Consider the following 26,202-nt stretch of genomic DNA (forward strand, 5'->3'; position numbering starts at 1 on the left):
CCAAGTGGTTGATAATCCTGAGAAAAATACGTTGGACACGTCATCACATACATCATGCATTTACAGAGAAATCCATTTAGCATACCTTGTGTGAGCAGCAGAGAGGATATGGTATTAAATAGGTCGGAAAGCATTAAGAAGATTTGAACGAGGTAGATAAGTGGTTGATATCCACTCTGGTCTACTTCTACTCAGGCTGAGACCCAGTTTCCTCAACTTGTGTTCCCATGGCCGTTTAAGCCAAGCTGTGGCAGCTGTGGTCCCATCCCCTTTCCCTCTGCACTGTTGCTCACCTCCATCAGAGCAAGACGGGATGCTAAACCAGTGGGGAATCACGCTCTGCTGGGTAGGCTCCCTGAACCATCTCACTGTCATGCATCGCTGGTGGGCAGGTGGGAGAGCAGCAGCAGCAGCAGCACCAGTGGGCTGGGCTCAGGCTCTCGGGTGCAATGTGTGCTCTCTTAGGAAGCATGAGAGCCAGGCATGCAGAGGCAAGGCTCCAGTCACATTCAGCTGCACTGATAGAAAACAAACTTTGTATCCCATTCCAATGAGTCCTGACTTTTCTCTGCCACAGAGGTCATAGTACAAAGAGGCCTCAGAAAGTTATTTGAAATAGAATATCCGAGGTCTTGGTATTTCGTTGTTTTATCTTTCACAAGGTGTTTTTCTCCCACCAGTGTCTTCCACTTCAGTTGATTTTCTCTCACAGCATTTTTGGCTTGTTGATCCTAATTACTTAATCCAGCCTGGAATAAATAGAATGTCCCTTCTGGTGGCCTGTAAGACTTCTTACCAATGCCCGTTACCAACAGTTCACGCAAGCAACATTAAGCAACCTTACTACATGATGAAAATGTAACTAATTTCTCTATGAAGGTACCTAATTTAGCGAATCTTGCACTAATAAAAGAAAGGAGAATGTCAGTGTCAGAAAAATAAGACCAAAACTAGTTCTTAGCTGGAAGAGGAAGAGACCTGTCTCATACGTGTTTTGGTTAAAGTATTTATCTTGAAAGTCATGGGGCAATTTCCCTTCAACTGTTGCATCCTGTGAAGAACCTATCGTGTGGGAAGCTGGTGAGCCTACATTAATCAGAAGACTCTATCAACTGTTTGATAAAAGTTTCCACTGACGGCTATGCGAAATGCAGCAATTACAAATACCCGAGCCAGCTGACACTGACAATTTTCTTTAAAGAAACGAGGCTGAAAATATATGGACAATGCAATTTATTTGCTGCATAATTTAACAATGTACATTAAACTGTCCCTCAGCTGTTTAAAATTAGAGTGGCTGAACTTTGCCTGAACATACTCTCTAGCATTGTTTTAGTACAGGGTAGAGATTACTAATGTTCTATGTAAGAACAAGCTTGGAATGAGGATCACTCAGCTAGGAATTATTTCTGGTTTATTACCCCTGCTTTTTTGTTCCCCCACAAAACCCCCAAAATTCAAGAGTAAATTAGTGTCATGGTGTTAAGGAGTGAGCATCTCTAAAGCTGTATTAGGGCCTTGGAAACATATTGCATGACAGCGTGGTCTTGCAGGTACTGCCTTTTGAGGAAGTTACGGCAATTTCATTAGAAAAAGGGTTGTTTAAAATTACATGCTACTTACCAAACCTTCCCAAATATCTTGGGAAGGAATTGCGTTTGTCCCCTGACCTAGATTGTGTTAGGTTCCCATTTCTTTATAATCACTTCTGTGTTTCATGAACAGTGAACACCACTGGTGAAAAAAATTCTTGCGTTTCTTTTACTTCAGCCAGTGCCATGGATTTTAATCAATGTTTATAAAGTATTTAGTGATGTACAAAAAGGAATATGACATTTGAAAGCTTGCCTACTTCTTCTGATTAAATCATCTAGTCTAATTAAATATATTATTCCTCATGAGACAACTTGCTCCCCTTATACAACACTTACCAGATATATTTAGAAGCAGCACTGCGGAGTTTCAATGTGACATAAGAATGATCTTCTAATAAGATTTTAACAATTTGGCTGTTAGCACAAAGGCGAAGGGTTCAGGTGTTATGGACATGTAATTCCGTCTTGCTTTTCTTTATGGGCCCAGCAATTTGAATAAATTTATAGCATAAACTCAGCAGTCCTTTTTGCCTTCAGTGAATTTCAGACTTGCTGTGTTAATGGATGCTTTTCATGTTTGATCCCCACTTTACTGTGCTAAAAGCAATTGGCAATAAATGAATATGGTGTTCTTTTAAAACATCCCAAGCATATACGATATTAAGTATTTAGTCTCCTGTCCGTAGAACCACAGAAAAGGTATAAGTTAAAGCCTTACTTACAGTGTTCCCTGGGACGTGTGCTTCATTTGGTGAGTGATTTTTCCAGGGCTAGAGTGTCTAACCAATTAAAGACCACAGAAAATATGACCAAGTTCTGCAGGTGAAAACTGAAGGCTCAGATTAGACTAAGGCCATGGGCCAGATCAGCCCATGCTGAACTGAATTGCTGGGTCCTGAGGAGCAGCACAACCTTTGCACAGTTCTGCAAAGTTCACTTCTCATTCTCCTTACTGGAGTATTTCAAGGGTCCAGTCACAGCCTATCAATCCAGCAGATATTTATCATCCTAAAGGACAGCATTTCCAGCTTTTTGAAATCAAACCTGTTTTTACACATCTGTTCTCAGCAACCTCATTGCTTCTGAAATTCTTTTGTCCATACTTTACTCCTAGAGCACTTGTGGAATTACTCAGTAGAAATCAAAAAGAGCATAAATTATAGTAGTGCAAACTGTTAATTTCTGTTTGGAAATTTGTCAGGTCTGCCAGGAAACATTATCAAGGAACATAGAGAAAGGCCTTCAGTTCTGTGGAGCTAAGTCCTGCTTTAGTTAAACTGAATTAAGTTTTGACCTGAGGAATTGGAATTTCCGCACCTCAAGCAAAGACCTATGTATCGATCTATGCATTTTACATCCTCCCTAGTCACTGGTAAACTTCTTGCACAACACTTCTTCTCCCCTTGATTAAAATAATATTTTTCAGTTCATAACTCACTCCAGAAAGGCCCAAAGCTACTCTGCGATGCTGTTTTAGAAAGTCTTGGCCAACACTGCAAATGGTGAAAGCTTTGATACACTGAATGAATAATATGATTAAACTGGCTCACATCTTGACCTTCTGCTAGCAGCCAAGGAAGATGTTTACACTGAGGGCTGCCTGCAGGTGCCACAGCAACACTCACTACACAGTGCTACAGGAAACCTGCGCTTCCTGCCTGAAGCTTCTCACAGCTACACACACCCTCCTCTGACTCGGGCTCTTCCTTCCTTTCTCTTTTCTTCTATTCAACAGCCATCAGACAAAATAGGAAATAATAAATTTTAAAACCCAACATTTTAATGCAAAAAATTTGCTATCCTTTAAAATGTAATTCAGAATTTGAAAACAGATTCTTAGAATTTACTAATTGCTTTAAGTATTTCTTCTTGATTTTCCTTTCTGCTACACCCTAACTCAAATCACTGAAATGAATGGAACTATGCTATCTGATTTCCTTCCATTTTGGATGAAGGACCTTTTCTTAAGCGAAACACTCTGGATTTGTCAAAGGGTGTTAGAGTCACATACATATTAGCGGGCCTTGACCCCCTGGTCCCTAACTTAAATAACCACATTGAAGGGTTCATAAATTAAAAATTGGTCAGTGATGGTATCGGTGAGGGTTGTGCTTCAGCAAGGAAATCACATTTTAGATTCCATATTTGGAAGAGAACAGAGGCACCAATAATATTTACCGTATTATGAATGACAGACTGCTTAGACAGGACACAGGAAAGAAATATAGGCTAACAGAAAGACCTATTTCATAGTTTTTAACAGCAAATTATTTTTTTGAAGTCTGTTAAAATGAAGTATTTATGGACCTATCATTATTTCCAGGCCCCACTTATCTGTTTCCTACAAAAGCAAAAATTTTCCCCAAACTTCCAGAAAAAGTGGTCAAAACTTGCTTCTTTTAAATCCTCATGAAGGAAGGTTTCTTCAGCATTCACAGCCCCACTAGACCTCTCAGCCCACATTTCCCTGAGTTCTGTCAAAGCATAAGCTACCAAAACACATTTGGCTTTGATCCTCAGGGTAAGTCATCACAGAGCAATTAAAGTCAGTAGCTTAAAACCTAAGTTCAAATCAAACACGATGAGTATGTGAGCTGTTGAATCTAGATTTTGCCAAATATTCTTTCTTTAATTGTAAGAAGAATTTAATTTCTCTGATTTCTGATGAAAGCTTGCAACCTCAGACAAAGTTCAGCCAATTCTAACACAGGAACAAAATATGTAGCCCATTTCACTGCTTATGTCTTTTTCTTTCTGGAAATGACTATATTAGGAGGAAGACACTTGGTTATAAAAGCGTCATAGTATTTCCCTGGTAACAGGTTAATAGGAATCCCAACACTAGCACAGACCTATCACAGCCTATCGAATTCTGATGCCCAAAATCAGACCTTTTAGCATGCAGTTTTGAAATGAGAAAAGATATCATGGCAAGACAAGCATGTGGATGAAGTGGAAATACTAGGAAACTGGAGTTGAAGTTAGCCTGACAAATACTTAGCCTAAAATTTTGCAGCTGACATTTTGATAACCAACTTAGAGGCCCAAAACCAAATTTATTTGTACACAATGGAGCAGACGGGATGCTAGAGGAAGAAGAAAACGATTGGCCAGCTGTCAGGAACAGCTGTTTGCTTGAGAAGCTGAAAGATAGTCCCATGAAAAGAGAGATGGAAGAGTGAAAACACACAGCTCCTTGAGATAGTCCATTGCTGCCAATAGCTGTCCTTATAAAGTCCCACACATCCAGCAGTATGCTTTGGGTTGATAACATTGTCTGTATAGGTGGCCAATTCGCATACCTTTATATGTGCAACCTTCCTCCTACCTTCAGTTATAACTCACTCTAATTTACAGCCTTGGGGAAGTGGTAACAAGGATACAAGCAACAAGTTAGAGATTTTTATAATTTGCATTTTATCATTTTTTTATTTCATGGGTTTCTTGACTTTATTTTTCTGATTCACCATTTCTCAAAGCACTACTAACCTTGAAAGTGCTGCAGTCCACGTCTGAGACTCGTACTCTTCTAGCATGTTTTGCATGAAGTTCTTGCCCTTACAGCAGGGGCAGCAGGTTAACTGTTCAACACTACAAACTCAGCTTCACCCATCAAACCCAAATCCTTACTGTAACACACGGTCTGCCTCCTGATCTGGTATATCCGTTTAAACAGTACTAGAAAATCAATAATCTAGCAGAAAGCAACAGTATAGTTTACTTTAAAGACAAGCTTTCAGCTTTTCACATGCGCAACCTAAGGCTTTCCGTCTTTCCCGCAAGTTAATTCTGCTCTGGAGGAAAGACAGCCCTACTTCTACCGAACTTTTTATTCATGTCTATGTTGTACATGCTTTTAAGGACAGCTTGTGGGAATATGTCCCTATCTGTATGTAAAAGTAGTTGCTTTGCTAAATCCATCATACAACGGATTCATATACGTGCAGTAATTTTGAAAGTCAAGACAAGCAGTCTGAACAGAGGTCACCTGAGCAGTGCAAGACAAAGCTGGTTGGTACTTTTATGGCAGTAATTAAACAGCTCGTTTGCCAGGTACACTGCTGCTGCACAAAACAAAACTGCAAGATGAAAATACACGGCCCGGTTTACTTACAGGTAGAAAGAATCATGTCTGGTTGTCCGCTTATATTCAAATGAAAATGCAAACCTTTCTTCATCAGTTGTGCCAGTAAAACAACCCTAGCCGAGCTCTTTGCTCTCATATGAAACATGGCAAACCACAAATACTGCTTGACCCCGCCTACTTACCTTTTTTAAAAAAAAGCCCCAGACTAGACAGTATCTTGCATCAGTTTAAAAAAAAAAAAAAGTGAAAAAAAGGTCTGCTTTCTAGTATCAAACACATTTTACAGAAAAAAAAAATATTAAACTGTAATCAGTGAGGCTAAGTATTTCTTAAAAAAAAAAAGTCAGAAGTAAATTACAGCACTTGGTTCTATTTGGATGAAATTTTGACCCCATCATTTGAAAAAAATCAGTTATAATAAAAAGGGGAAGAAAGACTGAAGTTGCTTAAGGATGGGCAAGCTCATCCAGAAGAAAGGATGGTGCAGTATTTCAACCTGCCTTTGAAGACACTGGGAGAGTCAGCAAGACAGCTGCCTCCAGAGGTGTTCTGATCCTTTCCAAAATTAACCATCTAAGGCTACATTCAACTAAAAAAATACTTTCATCTAAAAACTAGGTGCCTCACAGTTCCTGGCATCCTAAGCATCAAACCCAATGGCAGGCATGCAGAAATCATCCCCACGTGCTGGGAAGAGGCAGGCAAAAGGGTCAGACTCAAAGCACCCATCTCTATGAGGAAACTGCTGCCAAAAGTCAGCAGTTAGCATGTGTTTTGTCATATAAATCAATAATATATATATAATTATTGATTAGAAACAGGCTTAAGGTTCACTGGAAACTATTAATATCCTGATTGTCCTATGCTTCATTTGCATTTTAAGGGAAACATTACTTATTCCTATAGAATTCCTTATGATGTAGGGTCGAAAGTGTTGGCAATGCCATACTTTGCAGGGTCTCCACTGAAAAACTGGGGTGCAAAGAAGCAGTTAGGGAAGGAAACACAAGCTCGTCTTACCTTAGGTCTTCCATGTTCCTTTTTCTACTACAGGTAGGAAACCCTACATTTTCCCCTTTAACAATATATGTGGTTGGTAATGATTGGGTAGTTTGGGCCCAACACTTTAACAGGTTTGTTTGCATAGTTCCAATAATCTTCTGAGATTTTGTCATTAAAAAAAGGAAATAGCAATTTAAATCTTCTCTGACAGCTCTGACTTTTCAATGAAATAGCATGAGAAAAGGAAAACATTTCTTCTGAGAAACAAGAGGCTTCCTATTTTTGAGCAGAAAGGTTTAGACAAAGCCTCTCCAAAACTGGTTACAGAAATACTCAGATGCAGCAATGATGGAATGTATTAAGTCAACTATAGTTACCTTTATTAATCTGATTGGAAATAAAATTCACCAAACTCCTCTCTGCCTACTTGCAAAATAAAGAAAGTTTTTGTGCAATATATTTTCTATTACACGTGGCACAAGTAAAAGAAAAAGAAAACATGTAACAGAGTTACTCAGGAAGTGGCTACAGCAAAACTGAAGTGCAAATACTCCTCACATCCACTGGGACAAAATCAGGTTAATTTAAACAGGCTTCAGCAAGGCTGTGGAGACATTAGCCTCTAGCAGAGGGGAAAGGGCATGTAACTTCTAAAGAGAGTTGAGGTGTTTCTGCACTGAACATTTCATCAGGGCCAAATTAATTTAAATATATCTTCATACTACTACATATATATATATATTTAGTATAGAGTGTGCATACACCCCTATATATATACATATACATGGACTATCGTAACACCATATTCACATGAATAAGGAGTTTGACTTATGATGCTATGACAGTAAGTTACTGGCAACACATTAGTTGGTTCCAAACAATAGTTAACATTCAGTTTATTTACATGCACGTGTAGTATGGCATTTTCTGTTAAGAAGAGAAAGGTTAGATCACCGTAGGTACAGATGACAGACAGACAGAAAGAGGAGCCCTCCTTAGACACACCTGAGAGTGTACTTTCTGTCATTTACAACCCCATGTATCAAGTTGTGTACGTAAGTGAAGGTAGGACAAACTTGTGCTTGAAAATTTCAAGAGGAAAACACATTTTATATAAATAAATGCATGAAATTTACTTATTTACAATACATACAGCATATAAATTATTTTATAATTAATCCAGAACAAGGTACTATAGTACACTGTCAGCCAGCTGTGCTGAATCTTGGACTTATTTTTCTTGAGTAACATCAAGACTAACTGTGGGAGGTCTCTGGTTGACCAAAAAGCCTAGAATGGCTCAGTTCTGAAGCAAAGCTTTTTGAGTGTTACAAAGTTACTGAAGACTGTGCTGTTAACAACCTACTGTGTGCAAATTGAAGAGGCATGTTTTGTGTTCTTGATGTGTCATAAAACAACCATCAACTGAAAAAAATAATGTTTCTGGAGAACGTCTGGAAACATTTCAATGTCAGTAAATAGACATTTATAGATACCTTCAATTTTTAAGCACGCAAATCACTAATAACACTACTGCCTGTGTAAAGAGAAACTCTGAAACATGGACTGTATGTACATGAACCCAACCCAGTAATTGCAAATTAGGCTCCTGGGCTTTGGCCACATTCTCTCTCTTCCCCCATAAAGAGCTCAATTTGCCAGCTATGCAATGCCGACTTTTCATAGAAAATATAAAGACTGCTAGTATTGCTGAAGATACTGTGCCTATTTTCCAACATCACATAAAATGCTCCTTGCACTGGAGCAGATCAGATGTTACAGGTTCCCCACGCTGTTTAGCAGCATCCAGCAGCTTACAGAATGAAGCCTTTAAAAAGAAATGGTAAAGTCACATCTCTGGAAAGTGGCTTCTTTCCTGTACTTGGGCTACTGTTGTCCTTTTTCAGAAAGCATCTTCACCCTCTGCAATGTCAATGATTGCATGAAGCAAGTCTTCAAAAGTCGGGCGTCCCTCTGGTTTCTAGAAATAAAAACATGCACAGCGGTGATCAGAAAGCAACAAAGTTGTGTTGATTTTGACAAATCATTGGTCTCGGTATCATTCTGTGGCGATGAATTTAGCATCTCATTAGATGTGACATGCAAAAATATTTCCTCCTGTGGATTTTGGATGTGTCAATCTCAGTAAGTGTCACCTTGTTTTTTACACTTTGAAAAAGCATAAATAGATGTTGCTGGGCTACAGTCTTCATATAATTCATTATTTTGCATAGTGCTACACTTTTTCATGTTTCTTCCCCATCCCCACCTCCCTCAATGAATTGCTCCAATCTTTCTTTACACAAGTTTTGCATGCTTCTAAAAATTTTGAGTGTCATTCTCTGAAGCCTCTTCTACTGCAACACTATTTTCTGGACTCAGAAATGAGACTGCATCAGACTTATGCAACAGCATCCTTCATCTGCTCTATTTATTTTCCATACAGTTCCTTACGTGTTATAACATCCTATTAGTTTTGTTTAGTTATGGCAATACACTGAGGTAGTCTCTTTGCTGACCTTGCTGACACAGATAATTCAGCATCTTCTGAATGTCTGAGTATCTTGCACTTTTCCTCCATTTATCAGCCTCTTTAGATTTGTATCACCTGCTGAATTTTGAAGCCTCAGTAGTCACTTCCCTCTACAAATCATTAATAAATTTATTAAATGAGGACTGAGGTACCTATAATGAATCGTATTTTATGACAAAGATTGACAGTATCTTGCCATTATTTGTGTCCTGTTTGTGAGTCGCAAAGATGCTTTCTCTCCCACTTGATGACTGCTTAGATTTTACTGTTAATAACCCCGATGAAATCAATACATTTTTACTCAATTCGGTGATGTTCATATAAATCGTATAAATACGTATTAATAGTCAAAGAGCATTAGCAAATAACTTATCATTATCTTCCAGGTAATTTAGTATTCCATTTTAATGACTATTTCAAGCAGGTTACCAAGTACAAACAAAATTCAATGATCTGTAGTTTACTGGCTCCTGTGAATAGCTTTTTTTGAACTACAGACGTATCTGTCTTTCTGAGGCCCTCCAGGGCACTGTTGTTTTCAATGCGTTTTTTGCAGCATAAACCAATCAGTTTGTAAGTTTTAGATCTCCACCAGTTGGTTTGATGACTAATTGGTCTCTGTTCCAGCACCTTCTCCCCCAAGACAAGTATAAGACAGTATGTCATCTTTGTTACTGGAAGAGAGCAGGTTTTCCCCAGCACCCCATATGGCAAAGACTAACTAGAAATAAATCACGTAGCTCTTTCCATTCTTGGTTTCCTCAGTTGCTCTCTCAAAATTAGAAGCACCTCATTAAATGCACCTAGCCTTAGAGGCTTTCTGCTTTAATACTACAAAAACTGTTTTATACTGATTTAGTTATAAAGTATTAAATTTGGGTTTGCTGCCCCTTTGACCTCTGTGAAGATTGTACAGTCAGTACCTTTATGGGTTAGGAAGATTAATAGTACAGTGTATTTTCATCTTTCTTTACAAACCTTGGGATTTGTATTTAAATTCAACTGCAAGTTAATCTACATTTCCTATATAATTTATAATCAGGTCATGCAGTATTCCTTTAAAAATATTTTTGGTCATTCTGGCATGTTTCTGCAATGATTAATAAACTGAGGCAATATAAAATCAGGTTCTCCATCTCTGGGCTGTTCTGATTGAATTTTTTTTGCTAGGAGTAGTTGTACGCAGATATAATCATGACCAGCACAGATTTAGCAGTTATCTCATTTTGTTACTAAATGCCTTTGCATACTTAATCCAACGGGTCTGTTTATTTCATAGACATTTTCTCGGCGGTTTTTCTTATCATAGCTCTAGTTCAGTTGCAAACCAGGGCAAGATCTTTGTCTTAGCAATAAATACATGAATAGCTGAGTGAGCTGGATACAGTCAGACTGCTGCAATAGGGAATAATTGCTGTTGCTAGATTGACTATTTTTTCAGTTCAAAGAAAAAAAAAAGTATATACCTCCTGCCAGCACATCATCATCATTTCGTACACCTGCTTACAGGCTAGTTTGGGCCGATACAAACGATGTCCTTGGCTAACCATCGTTACCACTTCATAGTTGGAGCTTTTTTCAAAGGGCATCTTTCCTTCTGTAAATACTTCCCACATTAAAACACCTAAAAAAACAAAAAAAAAAGCCACAAAACATTTAAGGAAAAAAGGAAATAACGTCTTAAAAAGATGTTTATTTTGAGCCCTTCTTCACAGATGTCTGAATCCTTCCCAAAAACTGGAGCTTAAATGCTATAAGATAAAAAGTAAAAAGGTGCTTTCTTTCAAGGATAACTGTCTTACCAAATGACCAGACATCTGACTTGCTGCTGAATCGGCTATAATTAAAAACTTCTGGGGGGCACCACTTCACAGGAAATTTAGCCCCTGAGGAGCTTGTGTATTGATCGTCAAGGACATACCTAAAAAAAAAAGAAAAATGTTATATCCTTCAATCAGCCTCCAATCCTGCAAATTATAAACTGGATTTGAATATTAGAAGCTTATATTGCCACCTAATGGCCACAACTGTTAGCATCACACAATAAAAATAGCTTATCTGGGCCAGTACTAGGGTTTCAGTCAAGACACAGGTCATTTTTCTTATGGCCTCAGAGTCTTCTCTTGTGATCAGTAGCTATACAACACAGGTCTAAGCCACCTGCAAGTTAAATGTCTGTATTATGAGAGAAAATAATGCAAAAGCATAAGTTTCTTGCTCTGTTTCTCACTGGCCAGTTTGAATTCAGATGTCAGGGACATGCAAGCTCAGTAGCACACAAAAGTGGCAAAAGCCAAGAAGAGCAAGGTCAAACCACAGTGCTTTGACACCTTCCTTGTAGGTGGTTGCACCCCCTACAGCCGTTGCTGTAGCAACTTGCAAACAGCAAGTTCGTCCTCACCCACAGATCACCCCCTGTAATGTAGCACCCACAGGTGCTAACAAGGGCAGGAAATTAACCCCTCTCCGGATCTCAGCACCTGCCAGCACTTTGGCTAGCAAGATGCAACTCTGAACCGCCGACCCCAAGAGGATCCCGAACTCACTGAACAGCCTCTTTCTATTATTTATTTACAAAAATACAGATTAACAACTATTAACTCTGCAGCATGAGCTCTGCTGTCCAAGACACAAGCTCTAGTATGCCTCCTGAAAGATTAAAATCTGTAAGGTTTTCACAGATGTTACATAAAGTTGCTAAAAGATGACCATGGAGTCAGTTCAATGCCAGGCCTCTTGTGGTAAGTGCTAGACACACTTACTTCTCTAGATAATGAACTGCCTAGTTTTTATTTTCCAAAACTGAATGAGTAAGGAAATCAACACATGACCACTGAATGAACAAGCTTTAAAGGCACTGGAAGAAAATGAACCAACGATGTTCCCTAGAGAGGTCAAAAAAGAGAATTTTTGCCTGTGATTTTCCTGGGTGTGTGTTGCCTTATGGCTAAGTAGAAGGGTTAGGTGAATTTTCCCAAATCCCCGCAAACGTGTTTGCAGACTCAGCCATACCTTGTCATTCCAAAATCTGACACTTTGACCACTCCTGAATCACTCACCAAGCAGTTCCTCGCAGCCTGGAAAGAGAATGGTTAGATTTGGCTTAAAAACTTGCAGTCTCATGCAGACAAATTACAATGGTCTAATAGGGACTTTGCTCTCATCGCTTAGCAACTTCACCACGTTCAATGGTATATTCTCACTATAAAAGGTACGTGTGCATTTATTCTTGATAGTACTGTTTTGAAAACTAAACCATTTCATTAAAAATCACTAGAAAATCATCACCTCAAGGGATTAATGAGTGGTGAAAACAGCACCAATACAAAACAGAGATATGCTATTATATCACAGCAAATAGCTATTAATTCTTTATAAAAATTTCAGAGGTTTTATTTCATATTCTTGGGAAAGAGAAACGTCTCATCATTTCCTGTACGGGGCAATTTCAGAGACTTGATTAGACCCTAAAGAGGCAACTTCAACTACTTATAATTTTCTGCAAGAACAAAAGCAGTTATTTACAAACAGGCTGTTTCAAAAAGGAATAGGTAAATTCAAAAATAAAACTTTCAAGGAGGACTGTATTGCCTAATGGGATGTTACCAGGTCTCTGTGGATAAAGCTGTTTCTCTCCAGGTACTCCATTCCCTCACATACATCTTGGCACATAGTGAGCAGGACATCTTTACTCAAAACTCCCCGTTTTTGTCTCAGGTAATTGAGAAGGCAGCCATGCTCCATGAACTCTGTCACGATGTAAATAGGTCTCTGTTGTGTGCACACACCATACAGCTGGACTAATTTAGGATGTGTTAGCTTCCTGAAAAGATTGAGATCAGGTCATTACTACTTCTTCCACCCAGTGCTAGCTCTCCACCCCAAAAACCTGCAAAAATACCACCTGCCCAAAGTGCTTTTTTTATAATCAGTAAATGCTATCAGAGGCCTAAAACTGGCAATAAAAGTGCCAAGCACACAACTCACATCATTACTTTAGCTTCTTCAATGAAATCCTCTTCATACATGGCGCCTTCCCGAATTGCCTTGATGGCCACTTTATACTGCGCCCTCCATTTCCCAAGGCGCACTACACCGAAGAGACCGCTCCCCAGTTCCCTCATGAATGTCAGTTCTGCAGGATTAATTTCCCATTTCTCTATAAAACAAAACAAAAGAGAGCCCATGACTGCTGTACTAGACAACATACTGAACTGGTAGGTGATAAGGAGGAGGAAAGGGAAATGCTGGATTACTAACAAATCAGGGAATCTAGGGAGAAGACATCTTAGAATTAACTTGAAAATGAAGCGTTTCTATATCTCACAAAACAAACTTTTAGCTAGATGTAACCTTTAAGCAGCTCCTGACCAACACAGGAGGCAAAACTTAAGCTTTCCTGAGGCCAGTAATTACATGGTGGTATTAGCATCAGAGTTGATTTCAACAAGCTGCACTGGTGGCGTGTTCTGCTTCTCCTCACTGCTGCCCTTGCCACCACACACCTACCACCAGCCACCGCACCTCTGCACGCCAATCCTCTGAGCAAGGGTCTCCAAGGTACAACTTGGACCTGCATAGGTTAGTATAGCCAATCACAGTACAAAATTTTCAGAATTTTTAGAAAATATTGAGGCAACTCACATGTATAAAATAATTAGAAAAGCTATATGCAGTTTAATAAAACATGCAATTACCATAGCTGAATCCTGCTGTTGTTGGTGCTGTCGTCTTCTTTGGGGTCACTGGGTAACGCAGCCTGGTAACAAGACCTGAGGTTCAAAGATCAGACACAGCTTACTTCTGAAATAGTGCCAGGCAGCAAATCAGCCACTTTTCACTGCAAATGGCAACACTGATGAACAATAAGCTTAGAGTTATATACAGCTTTGACCACGTTTTCTTCTATTGCGTTGTTTTGTACCTCGGAGTGCCTGCGAGAGGTACACAAGAGCACTCACTGCATCTAACTTGCTGCTGCTTCTTTACTGGTGAGAGATGGATATAGATATATGCATACATATTTGTGCTTCACAGTTATACTGGCACCAACAAAGGCTGAGGACCCCTTTCAGATCCGAAAGATTATCTAAGATGTAAAATCTCAATGTTACTTCTGATCATTTCTGTTTCACACATCAAAATCCCAGGAGTTTCACCTGGGAATTTTACATATAGAAAATAAATGCTGCATGCTAGCTGAATAGTCTCCTAAAATCTTGTCAGAACTCAACACAACATAAGGTAATTGCAATGAAGCAATTAAAAAACAAGTGGTAAAATCAGTTATAATAAATGAAAAGCAGGGTTATGTTTTGGAGCATATTTTCCAGAATATCATCAGAAAAGGCCAGGTCATCTGAATTAGATATAAACATCTGGAAAATATTGGTCATGAGGGAAATTTATGCACAGACTGGACTTGAAAAAAATATACTGTATGAGTATCCGTGCCTTGAACCTGATTCCTAAACTCTCCCCATCCCATCATACAGTGGGCAGACACCAGCATCAGCCATAGATTTGAAGTGTCTAACCTTTACAAAGACTCATCTTTAGGGATTTCCTAAATAACACATTACTGTTCTCCTCATCTATTTGCTATATGGCAAGATTAGATCATTTTAAGCCGTGGTGACCCGCAGGTAAAAAGCTAGTGCCTGGAAAGTACTCTGGGGAAGTAGCATCCCTATCCATCTGCTGTGGGTTACAGGCAGCTGATGGAGACACGATGTAAAGCTAAATCATTTTCCCAGACTCCATACAGCTGTTCCTCAGTTACTCTGGGGACAGGAACATATTTATATTTTTAATATGTATTTACATAAAACCTTTCAAATGCTTGCCTATATTGAAAAAAACCACGAAAACGCAGTGCCTCGTGACTTCCCTGAAAAAGAACAATATATAAAAACCTAAAAACTTTCATTAAAACCCTGAAACACCGCACACTTTTTTTCAAATCAACCTTAAGTGACAGAAAAATTCGAATTCATCTACCTGCTGCATTATGTTTATGATACTCAATTATTTCTGGAATGGAGTTAAAGAGATGTTTTTCTGCGAGGTAGTACTGCTTCGGTGATGTAACTGTTTCTTTTATATGGTAGTGTCTTATTCCTGATGAACCTTCTCTGGAAAAATAATAACAATAACAATAATAATAATAACAACAACAATTAGTGATAATATCATGTCATTTCTTGTTAATTTTTTAAGAGGAGCACATTGACTAGGAAAAGGAAGCTGAAAGGGACAGCGTGGATGCCCAATGTCACACGCTTCAGGAACAGCTTGGATATCAAAGATCTTGACCACTGGTGACTCGCCTTCATCCCAGTGCTCACACCGAGTTGAAGATTAACGCATAAAAGGTTAATTTTCAGCCTGGCAAGCTCCCCAGTCCAGCTCACCATATACCGACGCAAACACTAGGGCTGGCAGGAGGGAAGAGACCAAACAGAGAGGGAAAGTGAGGCCTCCTTCTTTGAGTGGCAGTTCAGGTCTACCCTGGATTGAAGTGAACATGACCTAACCATGGAGTCGAGAAGCTCATTTTAGTCACAGCACGCCTCATTTCTTTGTTGAGATCTCTCATGGGCCTTCCTCCAGCCCATGCATTTGGAGACGGATGCAAATGGATTCGGATGAGACAAGGTGTACAGAGCAGCCACAGAAACTCACCCTCCAAATTTTGTATAAAGGGAAACTGTATACAGTCCAGGCTGACTTGAGTCTCTCACCACAAAACCACCTTCTTTATCCTAAAATACAAGCATATTGACAGTTTTGTACAGTGTTAAGCTGTGTGTGTCTTCTACTCAATCCCTAATTTGTGCATGCCAAAATAAGCATTTGCTTTACTAAAATAAGCTACTTTATGAGAATTTCATGGTTAATATTGCAAAGTTGCTGTACTGACCTCATTCCTGAGGAGCTGCTCTGCCTTGCTTCTGTTCAGGTTTCTGCTGTACCAACTGCAACACAACATCAGTAACCAAAACGTCTCTTAAGTGCATGATTTCCGTAAGATGCTTAAAGCAAAGTATTAAAAAGCTACAGATTCAATAATTTTACAATAACAGAGGTCAACAACTGGACTTTAATTAATGTACAGAAATCAGTCTCTCTTACACCGTGCAGTTATGTCACAAAAATTCCCTGAAACAAATCCAGTGAGATCCCATGGAAGCCAGTTCTGTTAGTGGAACTAATCTTTCAGGAAAAACATCTCAAACACACACAGGCTGATGGCAGTAGTTGCTCTGAACAGAAGCCCAAGGGCAGGTTGACAGCCGTGGGGAAGCAGCTGCCTGCACACTGGTCGAGCCACCTGTGGAGCTGGCTGCTAGACTGCCATTTCATTCAATAATTTCACGGTTCTGATTTTCCAAGGAGGACCCACCTACCAAAGAGGAGGTCGAAAGTGAATTAAAGGTCATGGTTACACATCCCCAAGCTCAGTGCTGCAGGGGCAGGTTAAAACAACCACGGAAGCACTGACATTTCAGCTAGCTATAGTGAATAATACAAAAAGGAAAAACATACAGCTTGCAAATGATGTGGTGCAATCATTCTGAGCTACACTGTCACGGCAGTAACTGAGCAGGCAAGTGGCACAGCAGCCACTGATCAAAGTTCTGCTATTCTGGAGATAGTGGTTTCTTGCAGTTGGTAGACGACCTGCAGTAATCTTCCCTGGACCGCACAGTGACTCAGACTTACAGCTCCAAGGTGGTGAGGCACAAAGTGACTCGACCAGATAAGGCAGCCTAGTTCCTTCCTTCCCTTTCTGCCAGCCCTGCAGCCCAGCACAGAGCAGGGCAGGGCTCTTCGCAAGAGCCTCTAAGATGAGAAAGCAAAAAAGAACAAGTAATTCCCTCTAGTGAAGCTGAGGGCAAAATCCCAGAAGAAATTCTATACCTTCTGTCAAAACACAGCCGTAGGAGCCATATGCTGCTGAGAGTAGAGTTTTGGTGCTACTAATGTCGCTTCATAAACCGGTTTTAATTATTATTTCGTTACAGCTCCATTTTATCTAAAAGTCATAAAATGTGTCTTTATGCTGTACTGCAATTTGAATATCAGGAACAGGCTTGGAGACTACAGCGTTAAATTTTATCCTGATGGTCTTAAATAAGTACTCCATAATTAAACATCCACTGGAAAAAAAGCATTCTTTTAAAAAGCTATAGTTTTATAGCTGATAAGTTATAGGCATACACTGAAACTTAAAATGCATCGAGTGATAAATTTTCTTGAAAATTAGAGCGGCCTTCCAAAATCTCTGATCTGTTATGTTTATTTTCAATGACCTCCAATGTTTTCTACTATCTTGCTGCCATGTACTTTGCATAGATATGTCACTTTTAATATTAGGAAAAAAAAATCAGCACACTTACAGTGGGTAGATTTCCTTTAAAGTTTCCCCTTGTATATCAGGGAACTGGGAGGTTGGTGTTTTTTTTTTTGCTTTAATAGTGATAGCCTAAAAGCTACATGCCAGATGGCCATCTCACTTACTTGACTCTACATTAAAAATCACAGCAAAATCAATGAGGAGAATTTAAACAAATATATGCCTATTTCAAATACTTAAGTTTCTTCTCTGAGAACTGCTATCGTATGTAAATAACTGCTTTCAAAACTTTAAAAATACATTGTCATTCTTAAAGCATAGGTTTCATTTTATGATTTTCCAGATTTTAATTCAAATATTCACTTACTCATATTGATCAAGGTTGTTGGACTTCTTTCCTGTTACATAGTTGCTTGGAATATATCCTTCTTTTCTAAAAAAAATATAGAATATATAATCTGAGTGAAAACATGTAAAATTGCATGCCTAGAAGTGTTTCATTCTGCTAATTACCAGAGGTTCCTCACTGTAATTACTTATTACTGACCAACCTGCTCTACTGCTGATTATACAGAAACTGATTTTCCGCATCAGCATTTCCACACTCACTTTCAGTGCACCTAGAGAAGTGACAGGGGCAGCAGAAGTGTTGAAGCAAACCAGCAGAAGGGGTGAAGAAGACTAACCCTCCACTGCCCTGTCCCCTTGGCATTCGATGGTCCCAGTCAGTCACTGGAAATATGTTTGGAGCCTGCCACAGCCTGGTAACTCATAATTACCCCTAACATATTGCAACAGACCCCTGAAAAATATTGAAGTATGGAAACTTTCACCTTTAAAACCACAGGGAAAATTTTTAATCCAGGGAATGTAAAGTTGTAGTCATTAAAGCATCTCACTGCAACTCTCTCTCAACTCATTCAAAGATTGCCACTAATGATCCAGCTATTAAATAAGATTATGATTATTCAAGTCTGGAAGTCAGACCCTGCTGAGCTGAGTGTTAACCATATTGCTTCTTTAATGAGCTGCTCCCTAGGGAAGCAGAGTACTGTACCAGCCTAGCAAGGCTTTGCAGGCTGGCTGATACTTTAATTGGGAAACTATAAACTCTTAAATTGGTTTCTATGTGGGAATATATATATGGATGTGATTTCAGGGCTGGGGTCCAAAGTGGGGTCTATTACAGTTATTTGTTGGCACATAGTCAATATAAACTCCTACAACGTGGAAATAGCCTTATGAATTTTATAACAAAAAATAAGGAACTCATGTCTACCCGCATTTGTCTCTCGCCTTCCACCAGTGAACGTCATTCTTCTCAATCACCGTATATTCTTCACCTTTCTCTAATCGTAAATCATGATGTTCTGTAGGCTCAAAGTCATACATCGCCACCACGATCTCCTCCTCTTTGTTGCCATTTTCTTCAACTGGAGGAATAGGTGGCGGAGGCCTTCGCTAAAAACAACCCAACATTATTATCAGTCCAGCCCATTCCGCTCCACTCCACCCCACCTGTACCATGACACCAGTGCAAGCCAGCCGAGCATCCCAGAGGCAAAAGCTGGGCTAGTTCTGGGTTGCCCGAGGAGTGAGCTGCAGTGGCCCAGCAAGGCAGTTGGGGCTTATGGGGGATGACCAACAAGAGTGCTACCCATAGGGCTGGCTTGCGCTGCAGCTCTACAGCTGCCTGTAAAGGGCAGCACTAGCTGGCATTTGTTTTCCAACCGCTTCTCCCACCAGCAGCACAGATACAGCTAATAGGTGACACTAAATTTCAATGGGATTTTTTTGCAGCCTGGGCTTGAGATAAAGCATAATGCCCATTGACACATACAGAAGTAGACCTTTGCTGTAAGAAATGGAAAGAATCACAGGAAATCTAAACACCATCTCAAAACCCAGCAATTATCTATTCAATATTTTAAAGACGCTACCTACCGCACTTTTTTCTGGCATTGGAGAGGGCAATCCCATTACACCTAGAAAGACGAAAGAGGAACAGATCTGCGTATATCCATTTAGCTATAAATTTAAAAACCTGAATAAAAGTTTTACATTTCAGATAAGGTTTTAATATCTTAACTAGCCTTCAGGATAGTTTAGTAAGTCAGAAAGAAAACACAGCTCCAGTTAACCATTAGGAAAACATCAATCAAATAGTCTTGCAAAAGCATCCTAAACCAGACGGCAGGCTACATTCACCACAGGATTTGGCAATATCTGTGCCACACCTGAGTGTGCCACACAGAGATCCCTGAACCAGCCCTCAGATACAGAAATATATGAGAAATAAATAGATTTTAAAAGGTATATAAAAAGGAAGCAGCGTTCTTGTCACCATGATAATCTAAAGGTCTTGTTCCTATCAACATCTGCTCTTCTGAAAAAATCATACTCCCCCTGACCCTTGCTTTGCTAAATAAGGCATAAATGGTGTATGTATTTTTTATTACTTCTCTCAGGTCCAAGAGTATTTTTTTGCTCCTGTGCTCCTTTTTTCCCCCGCCTAAAAGGTTGAGCTTTATGTCAGGTTTTACATCTTTCTGATGAATAAGGCTGAACACACGCCACTGTTTATTCTTCAAGTCTTTTAATGCAACTAAATCCAGAGGTCCCCATCATTCCCATTTAAGGCCCTGATGTAGGAAACTATCTGGGCACCGCTGATTTCACTGGAAAGTAAGCAATGGCTCAATTCATTTTCCTGCTACGGAATTTTCCTTAAATTGAGGACTAAATAATTACTGTATCCTCATGTAGGACAATATTGCAGTGAGGGCCATGCTTGCACTTCTTGCATGCTACAGCATCTGCTGCTGAACAAGCCGAACCTCCGATCTGGGTGCTGGAAGATACATGTGCCTACGGAAGTGGCAGTTCATCCAGGTTCAGCATAAAGACGTTTACAAGCCTCTAAGGAAACTCAGTCGTGTGACTGTAAATACATTAAGTCTTGTACCACTTTTACACTGGTGTAGTTACACCAAATGCAACACGGCTATTATTCTTTTATGTGGGTATGTAAAAGTTATTAAAACTGAAGAGCTAGCAAGCATTTCTAGCTGAATCTTTTTCACCATCAGGTTTTACCCTCAGTCTGAGGTAAACACCTGGTCAGATAAACAAACCAGGTGAAACAAAATCAGCAACCTCAATGATTCCTTTCAGCTTTTTCTAAACATTTTTGGGAGGACAATTCACTGGCTTTTATATTTTTTTATAACATGCTTTTTTATAAAATGCTTGGAAATTAAACCCACATTTTTATTTACTTTAGGCACAGTATCACTGATTCACTGTGCTCTATAAATTTCCCTAATACCTAGGGCATTCAGGTGTGACGACAGGATCATATAAAAAAAGAAGAAAAATATTCCCAAAAAACTTCATATGAAAACATATGTACTTACTGTTCTCAAAAAGATTATATTTTTCACAGCCAGGTGCTAATTTTTCTGTCTGTCTACAGCACTGATAAATTCCCTCTGTCCAGAAATTAGGATGATATTTTACCATTATATTGCTGTTGTTCTTTATTTCTACAGGAAGAAAAAGAGCATATATTGAAAGATATTTTTAAAAACCCCCAAGATGGACATTTTAAATAAATATTACAATATCTTTGACAGTAGGCATAACCTTCACTTCTTATTGGACTTACTACAGCATTGCTTCTCTTAAGGACCTTCTAACAAGTTTATAAAGGGTGATATAACGACAGTACAGGACATTTTTAGCATTATACATGACTTCATTCCAAATGAGTGTCTAAACTGGCCACCCGAGCAGGGGCAGGAGTTTGGTGCATCCACAAAAGGAGATCCAGGTGCCCACCTGCACCCAGCAAAGCAGTCAGGCAGCTGTGAAAGCCCTAGGGGCTCTCCCTGACCCTTTTCTTTTTATTATTGCTGCAAATGACACAATTTCCTCTACAAATAATGTTCTGGAGGGAAAGATAGCTGACATTTATCGCTATTCCATGGCACAATGCCTGTGTTTGGCTTCAAAGGCTCCTTACCTCCATCCTATGGGCTTGCTGATTTTCAGAGGTTACTCCCTGCCCTGTAGTCCCCAGCCCAGAAATTATTTCTTATTACTTTACAGAGCACTTGCAATTAATGTGAACATCTGATGGTGGCAGAAAGCATTAAGATGTTCTTGAAAAGAATCATCTTTACTCACTACAATAGCATTTATCAGGTCACATCTCAGTGGAGACACCTCCTGTCATGTTACATCTATGTAAGACCATCACCAGGCCCACAATGACGTCTAGCTACATTCAAACAAAACTTTTCAGTGATGCCACTAACTAGCTTGCATAAGCTTTTTGACAATTTACGTGTTGTGCAAAAGCACAGGGTCAAATTCTGATTGGAGTTGAACTTCACAAACCAAATTAAATCAGTCTGGGTGTTTGATACTCCCAGGACCTGCTATTGACATGCTGTGTATGCAATGAGCTGGCCCAATAAAAATAAAAATCGGTGGATACATGCAGTAGGAGCTCTACCATTTTATTTTCCTAGCTTGTTGTGGGTTGATGCCGGCCAACTCTAAGCACCCACGCAGCCACTCTTCCACTTCCCTCACCCAGCAGGGCAGGGGAGAGAACAGAAAGAGCAAGAGCAGAAAAGTTGTGGGTTGAGATAAAGACCGATAAATAAACAAAGGAAAGATAAAAACCCTAAAGCAAAGTAAAGGCTCACCATCTCCCACAAAGCAGACCAATGCCCAGCCAGTCTCTGAGCAGTGGCCAGTATGGAAGCCAAAAAAACCCCAACCCCAACTTCCTGCACCCCATTATTATTGCCGAGCATGACGCTATATGGCCTGGAATATCCCTTTGGTCAGCCAAGGTCTGCTGTCCTGGCTATGTCACCTCCCAGCCTCTTGCCCACCCCCAGCCTGCTCACTGCAGGGGCAGAGGAAAAAAAAGGCAAAGCCTCCATGCTGCACAAGCACTGCTCAGCAACAACTAAAACACTGATGTGTTTTCAAAACTGTTTTGGCCACAAATCCAAAATACAGCACCATGTTAACTCCATCCCAGCCACACAGCTCAAATAAAGGTATCTAAATGTGTCAGATGTTAAGTATGAAGAATTTTCATTACCTTCTTTCAGGTTCCTCACCCACTGATCCCGGCTTTGTGCACTTGGTGCAAAAATATAAAGTGTATTAGCATCATATACAACCTGGGCGGGGGGGGGGAGAATACAAAAATCAAAAAAAAAAAAAAAGACATTCACCTGGTAATATTAATGTATTCCTCAGGAAACAGAGGAAACAGAACAAGACAAATGACTGTTACATTTGGCAAAATTAATGTCCTCAGCCACATGACGCAGAAACTAGGAAACAGCTATTAGGGTTTACTATTCATATACAGTGCTTTCAGCAGAATAAGGAAGTATTTTGTAATGGTACCTTATCTCTAGAGTATTCCTTAAAAATGTTTGCTTCACACTTTGCTTTGTTCATTCTTCATGTGTTTTCTAAAAACAGTTCAATTTTATTGCTAAAGCTATTTCATAATCAGATATTCTTTGTTCCCAGCACTTACGTAACTCCTTGTGATTCTGTACTGCTCTAGGGTGATTCTTGCCTTCTTTTTCTTCACTGCTTGTACTTTGCAAGCAAGTATTGCCCTGGGAGAAAGGGGCCAGAGTACCCTCTCCAGCAGTGGAATTCATCCCCACTCCAACCATTCCCTACCATAGGCAGGCACAGACTCCAAGCCCCCGAATATCTGAATATTTCTTTTTCCCCTCTAAGCACTTTGTTTTCTATGTTTATTTCCATTAAGTTCACAGTGGAAGAAAATGCAACAAGTTTTATCTTGATTTTCTTATTCCTATATAAGTTAATGGCAATTAAATTTAATTTAATGTGAAAGAATGAAGACACGGAAAATGGGCTGCCAGCTAACCCATTTTGGAGGAAGACCAGGACAACGTACTTTCCAGGCAAAACCGAGGCAGAGAAAATAAAAGACCAAGTGTATGAGGCACAGCTCCCAAGGGAGGGGCCTGCAGGGGGAGCAGAGCTTGCTGGGGACAGGTTTTAATCACTGATCCTGAACCACCTCCCACACAGCCCCAGAGAGCCAGAGAACAGGCTAGGTATATAGAAGTGACAGTCATTTCAAGCAAGTTGCATCCAAATGGCTTGATGCTTTTGAAAAGAGCATTTTAATTTATATATTTTATATAAAAGGAACATACCTGAAACGGATATTTATTTTGACAGGGAATAATACCATCACTTTTTACAACTTCCACACATTTAATCCTTGAAATATCCACAGATCCTTTTCTGTACTTTTTCTATAAGAGAAAAGCAAAAAACATTGTGTAAAATATAACTGATTTATCTAATTTTTTTTCCCAGCAGAGACTTCTTGCTTTCTTTCCCACTTATGATACTGATGTTGCTTTAACTCCAGAAGTCATTTGAAAACAGGGTGTGGGGGTATAAAGATCTACACTGGTGAAAGTGCACAGAGTACAATATAATTGCTTAGTAAAAAATACCACTTCTTTCTATAGAAAGTTTCCAATCAGTTGTAATCATAGGTTTAATCTACTGTTCTTTACAAAAAATAACTCGACTACAGATGAAGGAAGGCTTCCCCCTTGCTGATTTTAAATTATGGTTACAACCAGCGAGGGAAATAGGTGCCAATGCATCGTCTCATTGGCTCTCTCACTGTCGCCGAAGTGCTTCCACCATTTTGTGGCTACCACATTTCACCAAGCTTCCAGAGAAACTGATATGCTGCTCAGGCAACACAAGTTCCTGCTGAGGCAGGAAGCAGAAGATGGGGGTGAAACCCATCCCTAGGCCAAGCTGGTGTCTATGTTGAAGGAATTTCTTTGACCAAGGCTAGCAGAAACCCTGAAGAAGCAAGGTCAAAAGCAGACATCTGAGATTTGGCTCACCTAAACTGATAATTATGAAGACTTTAAAGAAGGAAAGGAGTGCCCACGGTCCTCAGCAGGTGCTGCCCAAACTAGCAATGCATGGAAACACAGTGTAGTTCAACAGTCCAGAGAGGAAGCTCCTTGGAAAAACTGCCCATAACTGGAGGTGGCATGTACTGGGATTTAGTCTACATGTAAAAGCAGTAGAAAATAACAGTGAAGTCTGCACACAAGCAGACCTTTTCAGGGTGGCTGTTTCTGAAGGAATCATTCAAAACCATTTTCCTTTACCTAAAGCAAAGAGGCTAAAAATGAGAGCGCAGCACAGAAATTGAGAACGTGCTCTACTACATGGAAAAGGAAACACATGAACAACACATTTCTGAGACCAAAATGATGATGAATCTACAGAAACTGTATAGGGCCACCTCTCACTTTTGGGAGAGCCAAGTCTCTAATAGGAGAGAGAGAGTTTCTACTGGATCCTGAACAAAACAAAAATGGCAGCAGCTCATGGCTGGTCCTGAATTAATCCATGTCAAAAATTTTGACTTGCCAAGCACATCCAACACATCCAGTCCAGAGCGCAGCTTATGAAAGATGGACGCTGTTTACACAACTTGGAAGCCATTACTGAATTATTTGAGATACTCCAATCCTTACTTGGCTGCCCTCTCCTCAGGATGAGAGGATTTCAGCCCAAATAGCACAAGTCTGGCAGAATCATAAGAAACGAAAAACAGCGTCTTATAAACAGAAGCAAAGAGCGGCTTTAAATACCGCCATCACAATTCCACCACCCTAGAAACACAATACTTACTATCCATGGAAAACATGGAAGTTTCATCAGCATTTAAAACACATTCAGTACTCTGTCTCTTATGTATACTGTAATGAAGAAAGCAGGCAGATAAAATGTACATGAAGAATTCATACACGTCATGGTCAGCACCAGGAAGAATGCCAGGAACTAAGTTCAGATAAAGCTTTTAGTGTTATTTAACATCAGAAAAACACAGCCCCCATGCCCCCAAAAAGAAGCCCTAATAAGGTGCTTTCTAAAATTGGGGGGAGGGGGAAGAGGAAAAAAACTAATTAGCCATTTTAGTAAACCATTAAAAAAGCCAAATCATAAACATTACCATGAGCTGTATTACAAAGTTATATCATGTTATGCTGAAGAATAATTTGCACCAAGTGCACAACCTTGGATTTTTGATCAAAAAAATAATTTCAAATCAAGAAATTCCTCAGAGGAACAGGCTTTACTACTTTCTCTGAACTTGCCTCTCCTCCAAGACTCAGATATTTTCATGCCAATTCTGTCATTCAGTGAGTGCTCACTCAAAAGGAGAATACATCTGCCAGGAGGACAAAGGACAGGAATCCAATACAATTATCGACGAACATTTGGGGGGAAAAAGCAAAGCAAACTTCCTGATACACAGAACATCATTCTAGTAATTGTATTTCTTAAGTCATCCCTTTGTACACTTTCATGATTTAAGGTGGCTCAGTTTGTTTCACCATTAAGGCGACTCAAAGCTGATCCACCTTACAACACAATCCAGCAAATTAAGCTTAATGTCCAAGAAGATTCTTCTATTTTTGCATATTCTACAGATTAAAAAAACCAATCATATATGTGACATTAAACACAAACGTACGGCTCCAGACATGTTTCAGATTGCATC

The 26,202-nt window shown here is 39.6% G+C and overlaps 1 protein-coding gene across 1 annotated transcript in view; it reads right to left on the reverse strand.

Annotated features, from left to right (window-relative positions):
* Positions 1–6,814: 6,814 nt before the first annotated feature.
* Positions 6,815–26,202, reverse strand: part of TEC (tec protein tyrosine kinase) — a 54,988-nt gene continuing 35,600 nt past the window's right edge. The window contains exons 3-18 of the mRNA XM_064449386.1: positions 23,810–23,911; positions 22,699–22,780; positions 20,993–21,121; positions 19,521–19,561; positions 18,856–19,037; positions 17,944–18,009; positions 16,140–16,194; positions 15,902–15,981; positions 15,218–15,351; positions 13,915–13,989; positions 13,205–13,376; positions 12,824–13,040; positions 12,230–12,294; positions 11,020–11,138; positions 10,684–10,841; positions 6,815–8,665 (exon numbers count right to left, since the gene is read on the reverse strand). Of these exons, the coding sequence (XP_064305456.1) occupies positions 8,588–8,665; positions 10,684–10,841; positions 11,020–11,138; positions 12,230–12,294; positions 12,824–13,040; positions 13,205–13,376; positions 13,915–13,989; positions 15,218–15,351; positions 15,902–15,981; positions 16,140–16,194; positions 17,944–18,009; positions 18,856–19,037; positions 19,521–19,561; positions 20,993–21,121; positions 22,699–22,780; positions 23,810–23,911 (1,755 nt within the window). The 3' untranslated portion in view covers positions 6,815–8,587. The remainder of the gene's footprint in view (positions 8,666–10,683; positions 10,842–11,019; positions 11,139–12,229; positions 12,295–12,823; positions 13,041–13,204; positions 13,377–13,914; positions 13,990–15,217; positions 15,352–15,901; positions 15,982–16,139; positions 16,195–17,943; positions 18,010–18,855; positions 19,038–19,520; positions 19,562–20,992; positions 21,122–22,698; positions 22,781–23,809; positions 23,912–26,202) is intronic.

Source organism: Phalacrocorax carbo, chromosome 4 (genome assembly GCF_963921805.1).
Source record: "Phalacrocorax carbo chromosome 4, bPhaCar2.1, whole genome shotgun sequence".
NCBI classification, from domain to species: domain Eukaryota; kingdom Metazoa; phylum Chordata; class Aves; order Suliformes; family Phalacrocoracidae; genus Phalacrocorax; species Phalacrocorax carbo.